Raw genomic sequence first — 19,588 nt, 5'->3', positions numbered from 1 at the left:
TGAGGATGGCCAGATGGGTCAATGTTATGTGGAAGCTGCTTGAAAGGTCTGGATTTTATTTATTTGTGCACTGTAAGTATTATAATCATGGTTCTTTTTCAATAGAAGCTGCCAGACCTTTTAAATGGATTGTTAAAAGAAAGTCTAAGAATTAAAAGGTGTTTGCAAAATGGTGACATCCGATCACCCTACACATCATATTTCCTAAAAAAGAAAAACAACATACATAAAAAAGATTGGTGTATCCTATCCTCAACACATTGTACTCTTCATTTTACAATCATACAGAATTCCCAGATCCGAGCAATGAAATCACATCACACTTTAATAGAAGACAAACACATAGCAGGTTATCCTGTCATATGATCTTATACTGACCCCGTGGGGTTTTGGAGGAGTTTCATGGGCCACTATGAAATATGGGTTTCATTAGCAAGAGGACAGTCTCAAACCAGCCTGCAAAGCTTTACTATTGCATTTTGTTGATTTAATATTCCAATCATGAAAACTCATACCTGGCCGTTCTTATTTTAATTAATGAATCAGGAGAACAGCATTAACAATCTCACCCTTAACCAGACTTCACTTACAGTTTTTAGTAAACATTCCCATTTGAAAAACAATACATTTTTTAACCCAACTGCCACAAAATAATCATGTAAAATAAAAAATACAAAATGGCTAATGTTTATGATAAGACCCTACATCGCCATCTAAGGGATCTGGTGATATTTACAAACCACATCGCCTTTAGCCTTGTGGTTTATGATATGATCAGAACACTATGATGGAAATGTAGGACCATACAACATGGTTTATATATTATTATCCTACAAAAATAACAAAGGTCATACATTGAAATATACTTGGAACTTAATGTTTACATAATTCATTAACGCCTTCACCATCCCATGTACACGAATGAAATAGAAAAATGTACCCCATGGTCAACAATGTCAAAGGTTACTAATACATTGAGTAACAGGATCAAAGAGCTACCTCTCCTTACAGTGTGAAAAAGACAACTTCCACAGTGGGAGGGTAGCTTCAACATATTGAATTTTTCCAAACCTAGAAAGCGCAATATTGAACCTCACCTGACATCGGAAAGGTCTAGACACAGTTTCTTCAAAAACCTTATAACTCTGAATGCTGAAAAGTAAATGAAACCCTCCCACATTTACTGTAGCCAAAATTATTTTCTAAGATGTTTTGGTGACAGCGACTTATAATTTAATGAAAGACTGAAACACACTATATCCAATGCTTCTGTATGAGATTTCTGTGTGTAAACTTACCAATGCATATATAGATGGAAAAAACATACATGGAAGCTTTTCCCACACCCATTACAACAGGATGTTATTTACACTTTGTGTGTTCACTAATTGACCACTAGGCATAATAAATCATGCAAGTTCTTCCCTCATTAACTATATTTTTCTGAATGCCTTCACAGATAGATAGTTAGGACTTATGCTTGAGTAAAGCTCTTTCCATATCCACTGCATGTGTGTTTTTTTCCATTTTTTGTTGGCTGCTGACTCATAAGATGTATGGATTTACTTAAGCTCTTTCAACATTCACTGCAGGTCTATGCCTTTTCTTCTCTATGCCATCGCAGATGGATGGTTAGGCCTGGGGATTGTATCTCTTTCCACCTTCTCTACATTTGTAGGTTTATATCCCCTGCTTGTTAGATGGTGGCTCTTTTGATGCATGGATTTACAATATTCTTTCCACATTCACATTCACTGCAAGTGCATGGTTTCTCTGCTACATACCTTTGCAGATGGATGGTTAGGATTGACACTCAAGTGAAGAAATTTTCAGATTCACTCCATGTGTATGGGTTTTCTTGCGTGCAAGCGCTGATGGAAATTTTTAGTTGATTAATGAGTAAAGCTTATTCCACATTCCCTTCATGAGTATGTTTTTTTCTTTGTGTGTAACACTGGTGGCTCGTTAGCTGTTGGAGGGTAATAAAGCTCTTTCCACATTCTCTGCAAGTGTAAGGTTTTTCTCCTGTGTGTATTCTCTTGTGGATCTTTAAAGCTGATGCGCCAGTAAAGCTCTTTCCACATTCACTGCAAGTGTAAGGTTTTTCTCCTGTGTGTATTCTCTTGTGGATCTTTAAAGCTGATGCGTCAGTAAAGCTCTTTCCACATTCGCTGCATGTGTATGGTCTTTCTCCTGTATGCCGTCGCAGATGGATGTTTAGGGCGGATGCAATAATAAAGCTCTTTCCACATTCACTGCGTGTGTAAGGTTTTTCTCCTGTATGCCTTCGCAGATGGATGGTTAGGGCTGATGTCTGAGTGAAGCTCTTTCCACATTCACTGCATGTGAATGGTTTTTCCCCAGTGTGTGTTAGCTGGTGTCTCTTTAGATGTGCAGAGCTACTAAAGCTCTTTCCACATTCACTGCAAGTGTAAGGTTTTTCCCCTGTGTGAATTAGCTGGTGTCTCCTTACGGTTGATGCTTCAGTAAAACTCTTTCCACATGCACTGCATGTGTATGGTTTTTCCCCGGTGTGTGTTAGCTGGTGGCTCTTTAGATTTGCAGATGTACGAAAGCTCTTTCCACATTCACTGCAAGTGTATGGTTTTTCTCCGGTATGCCATCGCACATGAATTGCTAAGAGTGATGCTTCAGTAAACCTCTTTCCACATTCACTGCATGGGTATGGTTTTTCTCCTGTGTGTGTTAGGTAGTGGCGCTTTAGACTTGAGGATGTACTAAAGCTCTTTCCACATTCTTGGCATGTGTCTGTCTTTTCTCCTGTGTGCCGTCGCAGATGGATGGTTAGCGCTGATGCACAAGTATACCCCTCACCACATTCACTGCATGTGTATGGTTTTTCCCTTGTGAGTGAGTGCTGATGGATCTTTAGGTTTGCTGTGTGAGTAAAGCACATTCCATTTTCACTACGTGTGTCTGTATTTTCTGGTTTATGCATGCAATATTTGCTCCACAGAGTCGATGACTCATTAAAGGTCATCTTACATTCATTACACCAAAATGAATTTTCTGTCGAGTTGTTACTGGTGTCAGTGTAGTAATGATGAATGTTTAAATATTTTCTCACAAACACAGAACCTTTATGTTGTTTCTTCTCTTTATTAATGAACTCTTAGTTGTGAATTGCTGATGAACACTATTGCCACATTAACGGTGTCCTTATGGGATTCACCCTGTGCATTGTTGGTGACGTTACTTTAGCACTGAGCAGAACCTAAAGCTTGTCTTCTATTGTTTGTGTTTTACTTTGGGGTTTAGAGTCTAAGTGTTGGCTATATTTTGGCATAAATCATATTATGCCATGAGTTTGCTGACTGACCATAGTGGTTCCTGAACCACTAACTATATTTTAATATTCACTAGATATGTGTAGTATTTGAAGGGTGTGTGTTCTTAATAATAATGTTAAATAGTTACTGGAATTCTTGTACGACTGATAACATATGCATGGCCTTCCTATAAGGAGCTGTGTCTTCAACCTGCGTTAAGTACAGTACTTTTCAAGTAGAACTGCAGACTCACAGCTTATCTAAATAATATATTTTTAGGAGAATATTTATAAAATACACAAAGAAAAAACCTCATTACCAAGTCTTTATATTCTAGAATAATGAACGGATTGTAGGGGTCAGCCAAACAGTGTTTATGGTGGACTAACATCACAGTCTTTATATTTTCATGTTAGAGAGGCTAGCATAGTTGTAACTACCTAATAATTATCTAAGATAAAGGATGGTATCTAGCATAATTTAATACTGGATCTGTTCTGCCAGTTTAATTTTTGTGATTTTAATTTATTTTAATCTTTTGAGTCCAGCAGCATGGATGTCATCAGCCTCTAGAAGCAGCCGGATTGCACTTGATGTTCTTGCAGGCTTTGTCTTTTGTGTACGTTATTCTCTGTCTCCTACTGATTTGTTCTTTTTCTAATTACTATTTGGCATTATTTCTTGTTCTTCTTGTGTATTAGATACCTTTCAAGTATTGTCATACTTTCTTCATTACTCTTTGTCGTATTATGTGTTCAGGAATCGCCTATCTGTGGATACAAGAAAACGTGTAATATCAAAATCTATAAGCAGCTCAGTGTACACTATGTCTCAGATGAAATGTTAAAAAATTAACACGAATAAATTCCAGCCACTGGTTATTACTCTAGAAAGCAATCCAGTCTATCTTTTTAGCTCACTGTGCCACTATAGACAATAATAATTCTTATGGAAATCAGCTTTCATCCTGCTCCAAAATGATCGGCCCTGTATGTGCCGGAGTTCACCTGGATCTGAATAGTAACATAAGCAACCATGCATAATAGAAAATATCACAGCATCTTAATATCCTGATACCACAAAAAATTAAATTAAGACAGACTGATGATTTAGGATATTGGGCATTTTTTGTATTCAAGAAATGAAAGGATGCAGAAGCTTTTCCAAGGAGTTTATTACAACCCCTTGTGGATTAGTACTTTTGGAGGGGTAGACGCAGTTTACAAAGAAAGCTAAATTTACAACAACAAAAAACAAGAAGTGGAATGGTTTCTCAGGAGAAGATGCTCATACATTAGGTAACAGTGCATGCAAATGCTGTCAAAGGAATTCTACACTCTTCACTGGACTAAGGTACTCATTTATATCTTGAGGCTAAAGATATGCTTATGGCCAAGATAATGGTTTGTCTGCCTGATTTAAATGTAGGAGGTCCATTGATGTAACTGCAGTGGAGACCACTCCATCTCCGGCATGGTTACACCCCTCTGATGGCCTGATCGAGTAAGGACTGTGGGCGGTTGACCTGTATGTCACCCCATACATACAGGTCAGTTTTCACTGCCCATCACAATAGAAAAACCCTTGCGGTAAGGGGCAGTGAAAACTGTTGTATGCATTTTTACACATTTAAAAAAATAATTATATTTTCAATAAAGAATTTTCTTTGAAAATAAAAACATAAGTTTGAAGGATGACTCTGTAATTTTGATGGAGCCATGCATAAAACTTAAAAAAGCATTGACAGGATCTGCTGTAACTTCAGTTCTTGCCAATGCCTAAAAATCACCACATGCTTGGTGGTTATTTCTAAATTTTTATAGTGGGGAAGCAGTAATTTACTCTGTTGCCCTGAGGGAGTAAAAACCCCTCCGCCAAATTATAAATCGGGTCCTTAATCATCAATGGCAAGCTGACCTCCTAGATGTGCATAAATATGCAACGGATAAAGATGGCATACCATATATTTCAACTTATAAATGTGCTGTCAACGTACGCCTTTCCAATTGGCTTGAAGAATATATCTGGAAGAGTCTGAAAACTACAACCTAAGGGAGAAATGTGCAAACTTTTAACGCGATGCAGCACCAAAAATGCAGCACTGCATCGCGTCAAGGGGAGTGTGAAAAAAACGGTGTTATTTCTACCATGATATGGCGCTACTTTTCCTCCCACCCAGCGCTGGTGCATTTGAGGCTGCCATTCCCCAACACACACTTGTGCACCATGGTGCATGAGGGTGTGCATTCTATCAAGAATTGGTTAAAAACTATGTTTTACTATTTTACCCACTTTGTATGTCTGCTGTATAACTCTGCACACATGCAAAGTTTGAAAAGTATGGACAAACTGAAATGTTTTTCCTCCGTCACACCTGCTTCAAGGAAGCATGATGTTTTGGTTCAAATCATTTTCTAAAACTGCTAATAGAGACGTATGTGCATCAATACTCATGGGTGGATGCAGGAAAACACCCATTATTCACCTATGGAATGACCCCTTGATGCAAAGTAGCACATAGTGCTACTTTTCATCCCTTTGCCCAACCTTTCAATGAAAATCCTGATTTGCTTTAGAAAGTAAATATCACTAAAATACCTTGCGCCAGGATTACAAAACGCAAACTAGACGGAAGGCATATCGCCCCACTCAATTAGTTTTGTCAATGTGTGACTTGTTTTAGCATGGTTTTCGTACAACCTTATTGGTGTGGGGTTGCCGGGCCCTCACCATTATAACACACATTGGCAAAAGCAACAAATAAAATGTGGTCTCAAAAAGCACACACTGCCACAGTAAGTACTGGCACGGAACAAAACTACTTAGTGTGCCGATATGCTCTTTGTGAAAGAGCAGAATGATGTCACTCACAGTGAAGCCAGCCGATGCAGAGAGAGAGAGAGAGAAACAGAATTTTAATAAACACAAAAGGTAATGGTCAATGCCAGAAAACTGATGGAGACCAATTATTAAAGAAAGTTTCAAAAGTGCACCCATGGTATATGTCCTTGTATTAAGTGCAGCCATGCAGCTTTCCTTGATTCCCAAAAATGTACAGAAGTAGGACAAGAAATAGTAAATATTTGTGAACTTTATTTTAGCGTGAGCAAATGTGCATGTGTAGATTTGATCATGTGAAAATCTGAGTGTTTTGCGAGTTCCCTCCAACCACTTTTTTCCACAACTCTGGAAGAAGGTTTACATCGGCCACCGTTAGGAGTAAGTTTCCAACATTTCTCAGTATGGGAAAAGATAAGAGAAAACCTGTTGAAAAGCTTTCAAACGTACAAGTTAGTAGGTTTGCACAGACTCAAAAGGGTATTCTAACCCTGTAACTATTGCTTACCACTACCTTCAGCCCCAGTAAGTAGATCTGCAGAAATGTGGCAACATAAGGGGATTGCAAGCATTCAAACATCAAACAGAACTATGGTAGGAGCCCTGGCATAATCAGAGAGGCTATATCAGAGCTCTTATATAATGAGATTGCTGCCATAATTTGTCCCTGTACTACATGGCACCAAAGGGACAAGTGGATCTTGTTACAGGACAAGTAGATTTATGAAGCAACCTGCCCCATGGACAAGTAGATATTTTATTAAATTCCACACCCCTGTGTGACTTAAGTCCTATGGTACAGCAAGACCAATACATTTTATTTCATCATGTTCATACCTTAGGAAAGAATAGTGTTGCAATGAAAATCAATGATCGCGCAGAAAATGACCCTAAACTTAATCAGTACCTGGGATGAGGATACAAAATGCTGTCAAAGGTGATGTATGCATAGGAAATGTTGCCTTCCTGAACCACAACAGAGCTTGATTATATAGTTGTCAGTCTTTCTATAGAGTACCCTTGCAGACAATTAGTGAATCTGATTTAGAACTATTAAATTTTGTAAGTATGTGTTAGGCTATAACTGATGACTTGACGGGTTCATAGATCACCCACTTCAGACTATGTTTGCTGCTTGTATTTAAAGATCATTAAAACATAATACAAAAAGAATCTGCCAGTGAACCAGAAATTGAGAGCTGAGAGATCATCAAACAAAACTCAGAATACTTACAGAAATGTCTAGTACTTTATGGGAACGAAGCACCTTCTGACCGGTGCATACAGTGCAACTATCACTATCACCTAGAAAATCTATTGCTAACTACCGACTTCTCCCAACTCAACTTAAAAGTCTAAGTAATGCTACTCATAAAATAGCTGCAAAAAACAATTGATGGTCAGAATGCAGAACAATGTCATACATTCACCCCAGTACAGAGATCTGGGCATTATGCCATCATTTGTTTGCTCAGTTTGGACCCAGCCATATGCAAATCAGTCTTGACCTTGCACCCATGGGAACAGTCCAGCCCAAACTGCCAGGCCAGGTCCTGCCTGGACTGGAAACAAACATCCTAGGACTGGTTTCGGGCTTTCAGCCCTTATCAACCAGGATAGCTTGACTCCAGTGGCATGGAGAGCACAGGACCCACGTCTGGGCATACCCGTGCCACTCAGGGTGACAAATGCAAAAACAACAATTGATGGACAGAATGCAGAACAATGTCATATATTCACCCCAGTACAGAGATCTGGGCCATAAGCCATCATTTTTGTTGCTCACCATGCCTTTCAGTTTGGACCCAGCCATATGCAAATCAGTCTTGACCCTGCACTCATAAAACAGCAGCATCTAGTGAGAGAAGGTATAAATCTAAGCAACAACTAACCACAATGACACCACAGACAGTGAGGACCATACAAGACCCAAGAGCATACTACAATGGAATAGTAACCTGCAGACCCAGCAGCACTGACATAACCATCTCCAACCACAAACCAAATATATCTTAAAATTTAGGGGCTGATGTCATGTTTCATCATAGACCAGTCCTCACCCTCTAAAAACTTGGTTTGATAGAGGGCGAGCATACACCTGACGATGCATTTCTAAACTAAGCGGGGGCCCATTGGGAAAAAAATGTGAATTAAAAGGCCATTAAAGCTGTCAGCTTAAATTTAATAGTGCTGGCATCTATCTATATGTTGGTTTAAAATAAGGTGATCGGTGTAATGGGGATATTAATGTCCCCCCACCACTATGAATGAGGTCAACATGTTTCGCCTAAAGGCCCGGTTGGGTCCGTGGCATTCATCAGGACCGTGAAAGAAAGTACAGGCTCCACTCGTACCACACTATGGTGAGAGGAATCCACTCAGTGGGGTGATGAAGATCACACTCCACTGTGAAATGGCTAAATTCTAAAATCCTGAAAGAAAAACATATTAAAAAACATATTTACTGTCATATAGCTTATGACACATACAACGAAAAACAGAGTAAGCCACAATCACCATCGTTCTATCGTGAGTGGCTAAAAGTGCAGCAGTAATTTAATATCCCCAGTACAAGTCAAGTCAAGTCAAGTCAAGGAATTTATATAGCGCGCTACATACCCAGAGGGTCTCAAGGCGCTTGAAGAAGGGTGGGGAATTATTTGTCGAATATCCAGGTTTTAAGTTGCTTTCTGAATGCTAGGTGGTTCTGAGTAAGGCGAAGGTGAATGGGAAGTGAGTTCCAGGTTTTAGCTGCTAGGTAGGAGAAGGATCTTCCTCCCATGGTGGTTTTGTTGATGCGAGGTACAGTAGCAAGGGCTTGATTTGAGGAGCGTAGTTGGCGGGGGGGGTGTAGAAGGAAAGTCGTGTGTTGAGGCATTCGGGTCCAAGTTCGTAAAGTGCTTTGTGTGCGTGGGTTAGGAGGCGGAATGTAATCCTCTTATTGACCGGGAGCCAGTGGAGGTCTTTCAGGTGACCAGAAATGTGGTCTTTACGCGGGATGTCTAGTATGAGTCTGGCTGATGCGTTCTGGATGCGTTGGAGTTTTTTCTGAAGTTTTGCGGTGGTACCGGCGTATAGGGTGTTTCCGTAGTCCAGGCGGCTTGTAACCAGTGCGTGGGTGACCGTTTTTCTAGTTTCGGTGGGGATCCAGCGGAATGTTTTTTTGAGCATGCGAAGAATGTTGAAGCAAGACGAAGAAACGGCGTTGACCTGTCTGGTCATCGAGAGTGAGGAGTCCAGGATGACGCCCAGGTTCCGTGCGTGGTCCGTCGGGATGGGTGCTTTTCCAAGGGCCTCTGGCCACCAAGAGTCGTCCCAGGCGGAGGGGGAGGTACCTAAGATAAGGACTTCTGTTTTGTCTGAATTCAGTTTCAGACGGCTGTGCTTCATCCACTCGGCTACTTCTTTCATTCCTTCATGTAGGTTGGTTTTTGCGGTGTTAGGGTCTTTAGTGAGTGAGAGGATCAGTTGAGTGTCATCAGCGTAGGAGATGATGTTGAGGTTGTGTTGGCGTGCGATAACCGCGAGGGGGCTCATGTATACGTTGAAGAGGGTGGGGCTGAGTGAAGATCCTTGTGGTACGCTGCAAATGACTTCGGTGGCCTCTGATTTGAATGGTGGGAGGCGGACTCTCTGAGTTCTTCCGGCAAGGAACGAGGTGATCCATTCCAGTGCTTTTCCATGGATTCCGATGTTTCTGAGGCGTTGTAGTAGGGTGCTATGACAGACTGTGTCGAAGGCTGCGGAGAGGTCGAGGAGGATGAGGGCGACTGTGTCTCCATTGTCCAGTAGAGTTCGAATGTCGTCTGTTGCAGCGATGAGTGCGGTCTCAGTGCTGTGTTTGGCTCGGAAGCCGGACTGTGAGGAGTCGAGGGATTTGTTGGTTTCGAGGAAGGCAGCGAGCTGGTTGTTGACAGCTTTCTCGATGACTTTGGCCGGGAATGGAAGGAGCGAGATGGGGCGGTAGTTTTTGAGTTCGGTGGGGTCAGCTGTGGGTTTTTTCAGAAGGGCGCTGAGTTCGGCGTGTTTCCAGCTTTCCGGGAAGGTGGCGGAGTTGAGGGAGCAGTTGATGACGTCTCGGAGGTGTGGTGCTATGATGGAGTCTGCTTTGTTGAAGATGTGGTGAGGGCATGGGTCTGTGGGGGATCCTGAGTGGATGGAGTTCATCAGGCGGATGGTGTCCTCAGTGGAGATTGTGTTCCAGTTTTTAAGGATGTTCAAGGGGGGTGAGGTTGCAGCAGAAGGTTGTGTGGGTTGGTCTCCGGGTTGGTTGTCGAAGCTGTTGAGGATGTCTGTGATTTTGTCGTGGAAGAACGAAGCTAGGGAGTCGCAAAGGGTTTGAGAGGGAGTGATGTCGTTGGAGTTGGCAGTGGGGTTGGTAAACTCTTTGACGATGTTGAATAACTCCTTGCTATTGTGGGCGTTGTTGTCTAGTCGATCTTTGAATGCGGCTTTCTTTGCAGTCCGGATCAATTGGTGGTGTATGCGGGTGGCGTTTTTGAAGGTGTCCCTGGTGCAGGTGTTTGGGTCTTTTTTCCAGGCCTTGTCAAGGGAGCGACAGAGTTTCTTGGATTTCTTAAGATCATCGTTGTACCAGGATGCGATTTTGCTGCCTAGTTTGATTTTACGTTTTTTCAAAGGTGCTAGGTTGTCGGGGCTGTTGGTTAGCCATTGAGTGAGGTTAATGGCTGCTTGGTTGGGGTTCGAGGAGTGGGTGGGGGGGTTTTGCAGAAGCGATGAGGAGATCTGGTCGATGGTGATTTTGTTCCAGTTTCTTCGCAGAGTAGGTTGAGGAAGGTTGTGGGTTGTGGTCTTTTTGTAGATAAAGTGAACGCAGCTGTGGTCCGTTCAATGGAGAACTGTGGTGTGACTGAAGGAGATATGTTTGCTGGAGGTGAAGATAGGGTCAAGAGTGTGACCTGCGTAGTGAGTGGGGGTATTAACAAGTTGTTTGAGTCCGAGGTTGGCGAGATTGTCCAGAAGGGTGGTGGCGTTGCTGTTGTTGCACTTTTCCAGGTGAAAATTGAGGTCTCCCAATAGAATGTAGTCCTCGGAGGGGAGGGCGTGTGGGGTGATAAAGTCAGTGATGTCTTCACTGAATTGTGCCCGGGGTCCTGGTGGCCTGTAGAGGAGGGTGCCTCTGAGTGTGGTCTTGGGGTCGGTGTGGATTTGGAAGTGAAGGTGCTCGGCGCTAGCGAGGTTGACGTCTGAGCTGGTTGAGATGCGGATGGAATTCTTGTGGACGATAGCGATGCCTCCTCCTGTATGGTGGGTGCGGTCTTTTCGGATGATCTTGTAGCCTTCCGGGATGGCAATGGTGATGTCTGGGGCTGAGGAGGCGTTCATCCATGTTTCTGTTAGGAAGGCGACGTCCGGGGAGATGGTGTCTAGAAGATTCCAAAGGTCGATGGCGTGTCTGTGGATCGAGCGGGTGTTGAGCAGGATGCACTTTAGGTGGTTGGTGTCAGGAATCTGTTTGGTGTTAGTGGATGAGGAGTTGGTCTTAGTGCCGTCATACTTGCAGGAGTAGCATGTGAAGGGTCCATGGGTGTGTCCAGGAGCGGCTTGGGCGCAGTTGGGGAGGCGGCCGGGGTTTAGGGCTAGGAGGGTGGAGGCGTCGTATGTCATGCGGGTGGGGTGGGTGGTGCGGGGACCAGGGGGTCTGGTGCTGGGCGCGGGCTTGGCGTGGACGGGCGTAGACGGGCTTACCTTTGGCGCACCTTCGGCGTGCATGGGGCGCGATCGCTGCGCGTAAACGCTGCGCGTGGGTGCATCTGACATAAATGGGGACGAGGAGGGGGGCGGAGCGTGGGAGGGGGAGCTGGGAGGCAGGAGCGTAGGGGGAGGGACGGGCTGCAGGCACAACAAAATGGATACAACAACAACAAGGCAATAGGACGCTGTGGGCAATGCGAGTAAACACACGGGCACAGTTGAAATGCTGAGCTAATGAAAAGCAATGCGGGGCGGACACAAGACTGAAATGCAGAATAGGCAGGCAATGCGGATCGTTCGCAATTCAGCAAATTAAGATACCCAGGGCACTGTGGAGCGCTACGCAGCAGAGCGGGTGCTAATGCGATACAAGTATAATTAAAATTTAGGCTGTGGCAGTGGTGGGGGATCGGCGCTACGATACCGGTTCCAGCGCTATGTAGTCAGGAGGAAGGGTGGAGCGACCGCTTCACATGAAGTCAGGCTGGTCACAGGGTTTCCCAGCCTGGCCGGTCCAGGAGACTCGTGGGTGGGAGGGGGAGCTGGGAGGCGGGAGCGTAGGGGGAGGGACGGGCTGCAGGCACAACAAAATGGATACAACAACAACAAGGCAATAGGACGCTGTGGGCAATGCGAGTAAACACACGGGTACAGATCACCTTATCACCATAACACCTTATCACCTTAACACCGATCACCTTATTTTAAACCACCATATAGATGCCAGCACTATTAAATTTAAGCTGACACCTTAAATGGCCTTTTAATTCAAAAAATGTCCCCATGGCTCCCACTTAGTTTAGAAGTGCACCCCTGTCGTCAGATGTATGCCCGCACTCTATCAAACCAAGTTTTTAGAGGGTGAGAACTGGTCTATGATGAATCATGACACCAGGTGGTGTGTGAGACCATCCTTCACTTTGTGTGAGATGCCTGCACTCACAAACTAAAAACTGCACTAGCGACACCACACTGGGAGCGGCTACATTGTGGTACACACAAGAACATAGCCTGAAATACTAAATGATGTAGCCCTTGCATGTATATTTGTTCCTTTTACAAATAATGGTTGTGTCTCTTGTCAAATCAACTGAGAAGCAGAAAAGTAGCAGCTACAGCCCTGATTCGTAAATGTATTGCAGTGTCCTTGGCACAGTATGTAAGAGGAGATTAAGAGCAGACACGAGTATGCTTCTTTCTAAAATCAGCTGATAGTTGTAGTACCGGTGGTGTCCTTTTAAAAACAAATGCTGACATAGCGTGCTCTAAAAACCAAAACCAGGGCGCCCTACTCACTAGGAACCAGGGAAGTTAAAGTGTTAACAAAAAACAACGGCTCCTATGGACTAATGGCAACTTGACACAAGTATACAAATGCGCAATGGCAATAAAAGGGGGTTAATAAGATGTCAAAAAGAGAGCAAGCTGAACACACGTAGTCTTTGTATTTCATTAGCAATTATTTATAGAGCTTTTTTATAAGAGAACAATACATACAGAGTATTGAAATAATAATTAAGCAATAGTGAATGGTGTCCCAGTGAAAAAATGGAAACTAAAGTTGTAGTGACATATTGGTGACATATGTACAAGGTTTCCTTTATAACATAAAAACGACCATTAGAAAGTATACATTGTGTGAACTGCGCTTTATACAATAATAAGGGCTGTTGTTTTTTTTAATGGTTCGCTTTTTAAACTGTCCACGGCGTCTCGACCCTGTGCGCAATGTAGGGTCTCTTCAGGACCTGGGGGTGTTGAGGGACACCTGAAATAAGGGGAAGGATATTGTCAGTCAGGAACTTCGGTGTGTCAGCAGTGCTTGGCAACGGGAAGGTGTACGCATATTATTACAATACCTGAAGGTGGGTCTGCGCAGCCTAGTGTAAGAGTACTGCCACCGTGAGTGTAGTGAAGAAAAAGTACTCACACGGGACCCGGTGGGCGCTGTATGTGTGAGAAAATGAAGCATATTATTGTCAAATTAAGACGTAAAATAATCTTAAATGTCTTCGCTGGGGTCGCACAATAAGGAGGTAAAATTACACCATGTGAGGGTAGAAGTAGGCTGGCAAATCAACGAATAGCATTCCAGTAAAATTCCAATATGAGGGTTTTTCAGATTATGTAGTCTCAGCGTGGGCACTATAGATACAGAGTTGTAGTACATTAAGTAGATGGCTGTTCAAAGGCAGCTGTTGGAAGCTTAGAAATGGTAAAACAGACTTACCCAGATGGGTGCGTTACGCGCTAGAGGTATAGGCTTTGTGTGTACTGGAACACGATCGTTCCTAGTAGCATGAGGGGTGGCTATTCATTTTCAGTAATTATGTAGCTTGCGTCCTAGATTGATGGTCTAAAATAGAAGGGAGCACAATGTCATCAGAGTGCTGGGCGTGTCATGAACACTGTGTGCATCATTGGCAAGCCGACATTGTCTGGGGTCTCTTACCTTACACGATCGTAAGTAGGTATATGCCTGCACCCGGACCGCTAATCAGCAGAACAGCAAGAGTCTGTCTGCTAGGTTCATTGACAAAGAGTCTCTTCCCGCCAAAGGCACAATGAAAATGCAGGCAGAAGTGACTAGGAAAAAAACAAATGCCTTATCATTGTATAACAAAACACACAAGATGATGGACGGAATCTTGCACATTGGGAAAACATTCACCCCCCAGTCACAGATCTGGGTTTAATCCATCGATATTTTGCTCACCACGCCACCCCAGTTCAGACATGGCCATATGCAAATCAGTCTTGACACTGTGCCTCATGGGAACAGTCCAGCCCGAACTGCCAAGCCATGTCTTCCCTGGACCGGAATCAAGCATCCTAGGACCAGTTTCTGGCAATCAGCCGTCATCAGCCAGGATAGCTTGACTCCAGTGGCGTAGTGAGCACGGGACCCACGTCTGGACATATCCTTCCCACATAGGGAGCACAGCAAAACACACAAGATGATGGACGGAATGTTGCACATTGGTAAAACATTCACCCCCAGTCACAGATCTGGGTTTAATCCATCGTTATTTTGCTCACCACGCCACCCCAGTTCAGACATGGCCATATGCAAATCAGTCTTGACCCTGTGCCTCATGGGAACAGCCCAGCCCGAACTGCCAAGCCATGTGTTCCCTGGACCGGAATCAAGCATCCTAGGACTGGTTCACCTCCTCATTGTGTGACCTCAGCGAAGACATGTAAGCCTATTTTCCGTCTCAATTTGACAATAATATGCTTCATTTTCTCACACATACAGCGCCCGCCGGGTCCCGTGTGAGTACTTTTTCTTCACTACACTCACGGTGGCACAACTCTTACACTAGGCTGCGCAGACCCACCTTCAGGTATTGCAATAATATGCGTACACCTTTCCATTTTCAAGCACTGCTGACACACCGCAGTTCCTGACTGACAATATCCTTCCCCTTGTTTCAGGTGTCCCTAAACACCCCCAGGTCCTGAAGAGACCCTACATTGCACACAGGGTTGAAACGCCAATGACAGTTTAAAAAGCGAACCATTAAAAAAAAAAAACAGCCCTTATCATTGTATAGAGCGCAGTTCACACAATATATACTTTCTAATGGTCGTTTTTATGTTATAAAGGAAACCTTGTACATATGTCACCAATATGTCACTACAACTTTAGGTTCCATTTTTTCACTGGGACAAGTGTGAAGGTCTCAGACCAGGGGAAGAAATTCCAAATATATAAATAAGAAAGCAAATGCATTAGACCTCTTTAAGAATGGCTTGTAATAACCTCTAAGACGTTTTATTACCATAATGATGAAGATAGACGCAAATGTGGACACACTACTCAACAATACAAAGGAAAACCAGGAGCCAACACTGAAGGTTACAATGCAAGCATTAGAGGTGTGCTCAATATAGCACCCAGACTGTGTAGAGGAGTCAGAGCTGCAGCATAAAGACACCAGACACAGAGAAGAATTCTCCAAAAGTGCCTTAAAAATTGAGAAAACCAAACTTAATTTTTAACCAGCACTAGAAAAGAAAGAAAAAAGGCATAAAGGACTACCTAAGGAGCAACAGAATCACTGGAAAAGGGAGCTGTTGAAGGAGAGGGAGTGCGACAAAGGAATTTAAAAGGATGGGAGAAGACTTCTGAACCAAAACACAAGGTTAGTAGAATAAAGAAAATCTTGAAACGCCACAGAAATCTGTTGATGCTACACGCAGCCATGAGAGAACAAGGTGGAACGATGACTATGAATACATCGAACTGGAAGAGTCAGATGCAGAACTCCAGTAATAGTGAGCAAGTAACTTACTAGTAATCGTATGTATCTGGATTCTAGCGAAGAATTTGTACATGACATAGAAATCACTGGATTGTGAAGGACCATGTGAACCTGGAATACAAAAAGAAATCATATTTCAACCTTATCCAGTGTACATTAAGAGTCATTTAAATCAATGGTAATGAGGAGGGTAGTTATAGCAGGTTGATATTTGTTTTGATCAGCAAAGACAGGCACCATGGGGGGATGAAGCCGCTCGCTCGACTATGGAAGTTCTACACCCATTGTAAAGCTTTTTATACCCCCCCTACTCACAACAGAAAAACATTCCATATCTCATAAAAACTGCAGCTGTAAGTAACCAGATACAATTTTTAAAAGGTGCTCTGCACTCTTCAGACTGTGCTAGCAACAACCAAAAAAGTGTGCCTACGGGCAGGGTGTGATCATTGTGATGGTTGTGAAGAAAACAACTTACTTACCTGTAACTTTGGTTCTCAGTATTGGTAACTTTCTTGGATTCCCATTGCTTGTATCATTCCCCCTCGTAGAGATGGGAGTCCCCGGTAAATAAAAAATACCATAGAAATAGGTACAAAAAAAGAATAAGGCCTAGGCCTCATCTCATTTTGTAGCATATCCACCTCTTTTTGTAAAAGAGACCAAACAAAGTGAACAGCCAATCAGAACAGCCTCACCCCATAGAACCTTCCTGAGAGAGCCTCAGATTTTCTACTGTATGTTGTGCAAGGGAGTCTCCACTGAGCTCTGCTCAGTTTTTTCTTCAACAACTACTTTTTTCAACTCAACTCGTTTTAAGGCTTGTGCCACCTGGTCCAAGAAGAGACTTTATGCGGAGGACAAACATAAAGACTGTATTTATTGTTTGTATCCGGACCATAAACCTTCTGACTGCAAGATCTGTCTGACCTTCTCAACTATGATCTTGCAGGACCGTGAGGGACGTCTGCTCACTTGGCTTCAAAAATTAAAATCACGAAAAGATCCTGTTTCAAGTGACAGTAATGATGCTTCATCTGCGAATCCATCCAGGAGATCACAGAAAAGGGATAGGTCTTCATCTTCTACTTCTTCAGACCCCCCTTCCAAAGCCTTTCAAAAGACCTCTTATAGGTCTGACAGGCGTAGTCCCATCAAATCTCCTCACTGAAATGTGTAAAGGAGAGGGGAAGACTTGCTGTTGATGTGACACCTGTGATATAACGGAAAAATAAATAAAAGTCAATAAATGTTACTTGGGAAATGACCATCTAGAGCAGACGGCAACTTCTGGATACCTGTGAGTTCTTTTTGATAATTGGGCTAATTTTAAACAGCATAGGGAGGATTTGAAGAGAGAAGAGGTCTCCTTGACCCAGGCATTTCGTATCTTGCAAAGAACCTTAGATGGCCCAAGCTATGCACCACTATTGAAAGTCATCGCAGCAACGCTCCTTCCGACTGTCACTTACGATAGTGAAGTACTTCGGAACAGAGTTGCAATTCTCTTAAATCTAATCTTTTCAAAAGTCTTTAGATCACTGTTCCACCTTTCTTTGAAAGCATCGTGAGCCCAGTTAAGATTGGGGTTTGGGCTTATAAATCAATTGACAGCAAGGAAAAGGGCCTATGTAAAAACCTGTAACAGAATAAGATCAGCCTCCGAAAGTCAATTATGCCAAGCTTTGTGGCAGGAGTTGCAAAGGAATGAAACAGATCCAGCCGGCACTACTTAAATTCAGCGATTAAAGAACTGTGAATCCAATCAATATGAGCAAATTACCCCTCTCCAACTGCTTTAAAAAATATTGTCAATATTACAGAAAAGAAAGTATCCCTTATAAACTATAAAGTTTCATTTGCCAGTAGATTGCATGCCTGGTTTTTGATCAATGAATATAAAAAACTCAAATGTCAACCATATTTAGAGGCTGGATGGTCAAGAAAACTGAAAATTGATTTCATGCACTTCCGTTTCGGCAGTATTCCCGGAGCAGAAAAAAATGTAAAAAATGGAATAAGGCAAACATGAAAGCTCCCTGTAGACTGTGTACTAAAGGGGTAGAAAATATCACACACATCACGTGTATGCTTTGGATTATTGAAAGAAGACAAATGCTGAAATCCCTTTTAACGAGCAGGGAGTACGTACCTGTAGGCAGGCTGTCATTGCATTTGTATTTATTTATTTATTTATTTTAAAGGTTTTATATAGCGCTACTGGACCCAAGAGTATCAGAGCGCTTTACAGGATAAATTACACATCAAGAAAAAGATCAACATAGAGCAATTTGTTAACATAGGATAAGGCATTTGAATCTTACCAGTGTAAAAGGAAAAGGTAATTCAGAGATCAAGTAACGGAGAAGAGGACTGTTGAATAAGTAGATAGAGAGGGGTAGATAGAGAAGGAGAGAGAATATAGGAAAAGGAAGTAGGAGGGGGTGAATAGAGGAGTGCAATGAGTAAATGGACATAGCGTTCAGTATAATTAAGGACCTCAATATTTGTTGAGAAGAACCAGCTTGAGGCTTTTTTTGAAGAGAGGGTAGGAAGCGTTGCAACGAAGATCTTTGGGAAGAGAATTCCAAATCGATGGGGCATTACCTGAGAATGCACGTGATTGAGTCTTTTTATTTTTAATCCGAGGGGGGATTAGGACAAGGGCGTTAATGCTCCTCAGAGATCTAGTACACCCTGCTTTTTGGAGTTTGTGGTAAAGGTACGAGGGGGTGTTTTGGTGAAGGGCTTTGTGAGTGATACAGGCAATCTTGTAGGTGGATCTACCTTCTGTTGGAAGCCATTTGAGGTTTTTGAGGACAGGAGAGATGTGATCATATCGCTTACAGTCTGAGATAAGCCTGGCCGCCAGGTTGAGAACAGATTTAATCGGGGCAAGTTGGACTTTCGGGGTGCCAGCAAGGGTGGCGTTGCCATAGTCAATTCTGGAAAGGACAAGAGATTGTACAACGATTTTAAAGTCGTCCGCTGGATTAAAGGGTTTAATTTTATTAAGGTGATGTAGAGTGAAGAGAGCACCTTTAGCCGCATTTTTAATATAAGGGATGAGATTAAGATTCTGTTCGATGCTAATGCCAAGGGATTTGACAGAGTTGGAGGTGGAGAGAGAGCAGTTAAGTGCTTTGATATCTGCAATCCAGTGTTGGATAGGCAGAGAGTTGTTTTTAGGAGCGAAAAGGATGATTTCATATTTTTTAATGGATTTAGTTTGAGGTGGTTAAGATGAAACCAGGCTTGGACTTTGGTAAGGGTATCGTTGAGATGTAAGATGTCGTTGCGGGATTTGATCTAATAATATAGTTGAGTGTCATCGGCATAAAGGTGGTTACTGATTTTAGCTTGTTTGAGAATAAGGGTGAGGGTTTCCATGAAGAGGTTGAAAAGAGTTGGAGAGAGGATAGAGCCTTGTGAGATACCAAGTGAGACAGGTTGAGGTTTGGAGAGGCAACCGCTGAG

At 42.8% G+C, this 19,588-nt stretch overlaps 1 protein-coding gene across 5 annotated transcripts in view; it reads right to left on the bottom strand.

Annotated features, from left to right (window-relative positions):
- Positions 1 to 307: 307 nt before the first annotated feature.
- LOC144772264 (uncharacterized) overlaps positions 308 to 19,588 on the bottom strand; it is a 1,157,681-nt gene continuing 1,138,400 nt past the window's right edge. For 2 of the 5 annotated variants that reach the window (XM_078656489.1, XM_078656488.1), the window contains exon 3: positions 308 to 4,060. In XM_078656489.1, coding sequence (XP_078512615.1) covers positions 1,907 to 3,001 — 1,095 coding nt within the window. In that variant the 5' untranslated portion in view covers positions 3,002 to 4,060 and the 3' untranslated portion in view covers positions 308 to 1,906. Of the gene's footprint in view, positions 4,061 to 14,073; positions 14,200 to 14,295; positions 14,430 to 16,141; positions 16,223 to 19,588 lie in introns of all 5 variants that reach the window. The other 3 variants (XM_078656490.1, XM_078656491.1, XM_078656487.1) reach the window with 3 other exon arrangements.

The sequence above is a fragment of the Lissotriton helveticus genome, chromosome 8, assembly GCF_964261635.1.
Source record: "Lissotriton helveticus chromosome 8, aLisHel1.1, whole genome shotgun sequence".
Classification (NCBI taxonomy): domain Eukaryota; kingdom Metazoa; phylum Chordata; class Amphibia; order Caudata; family Salamandridae; genus Lissotriton; species Lissotriton helveticus.
Note: the sequence above shows the minus strand (reverse complement) of the source record. Positions and strands in the feature narration are given on the sequence as shown.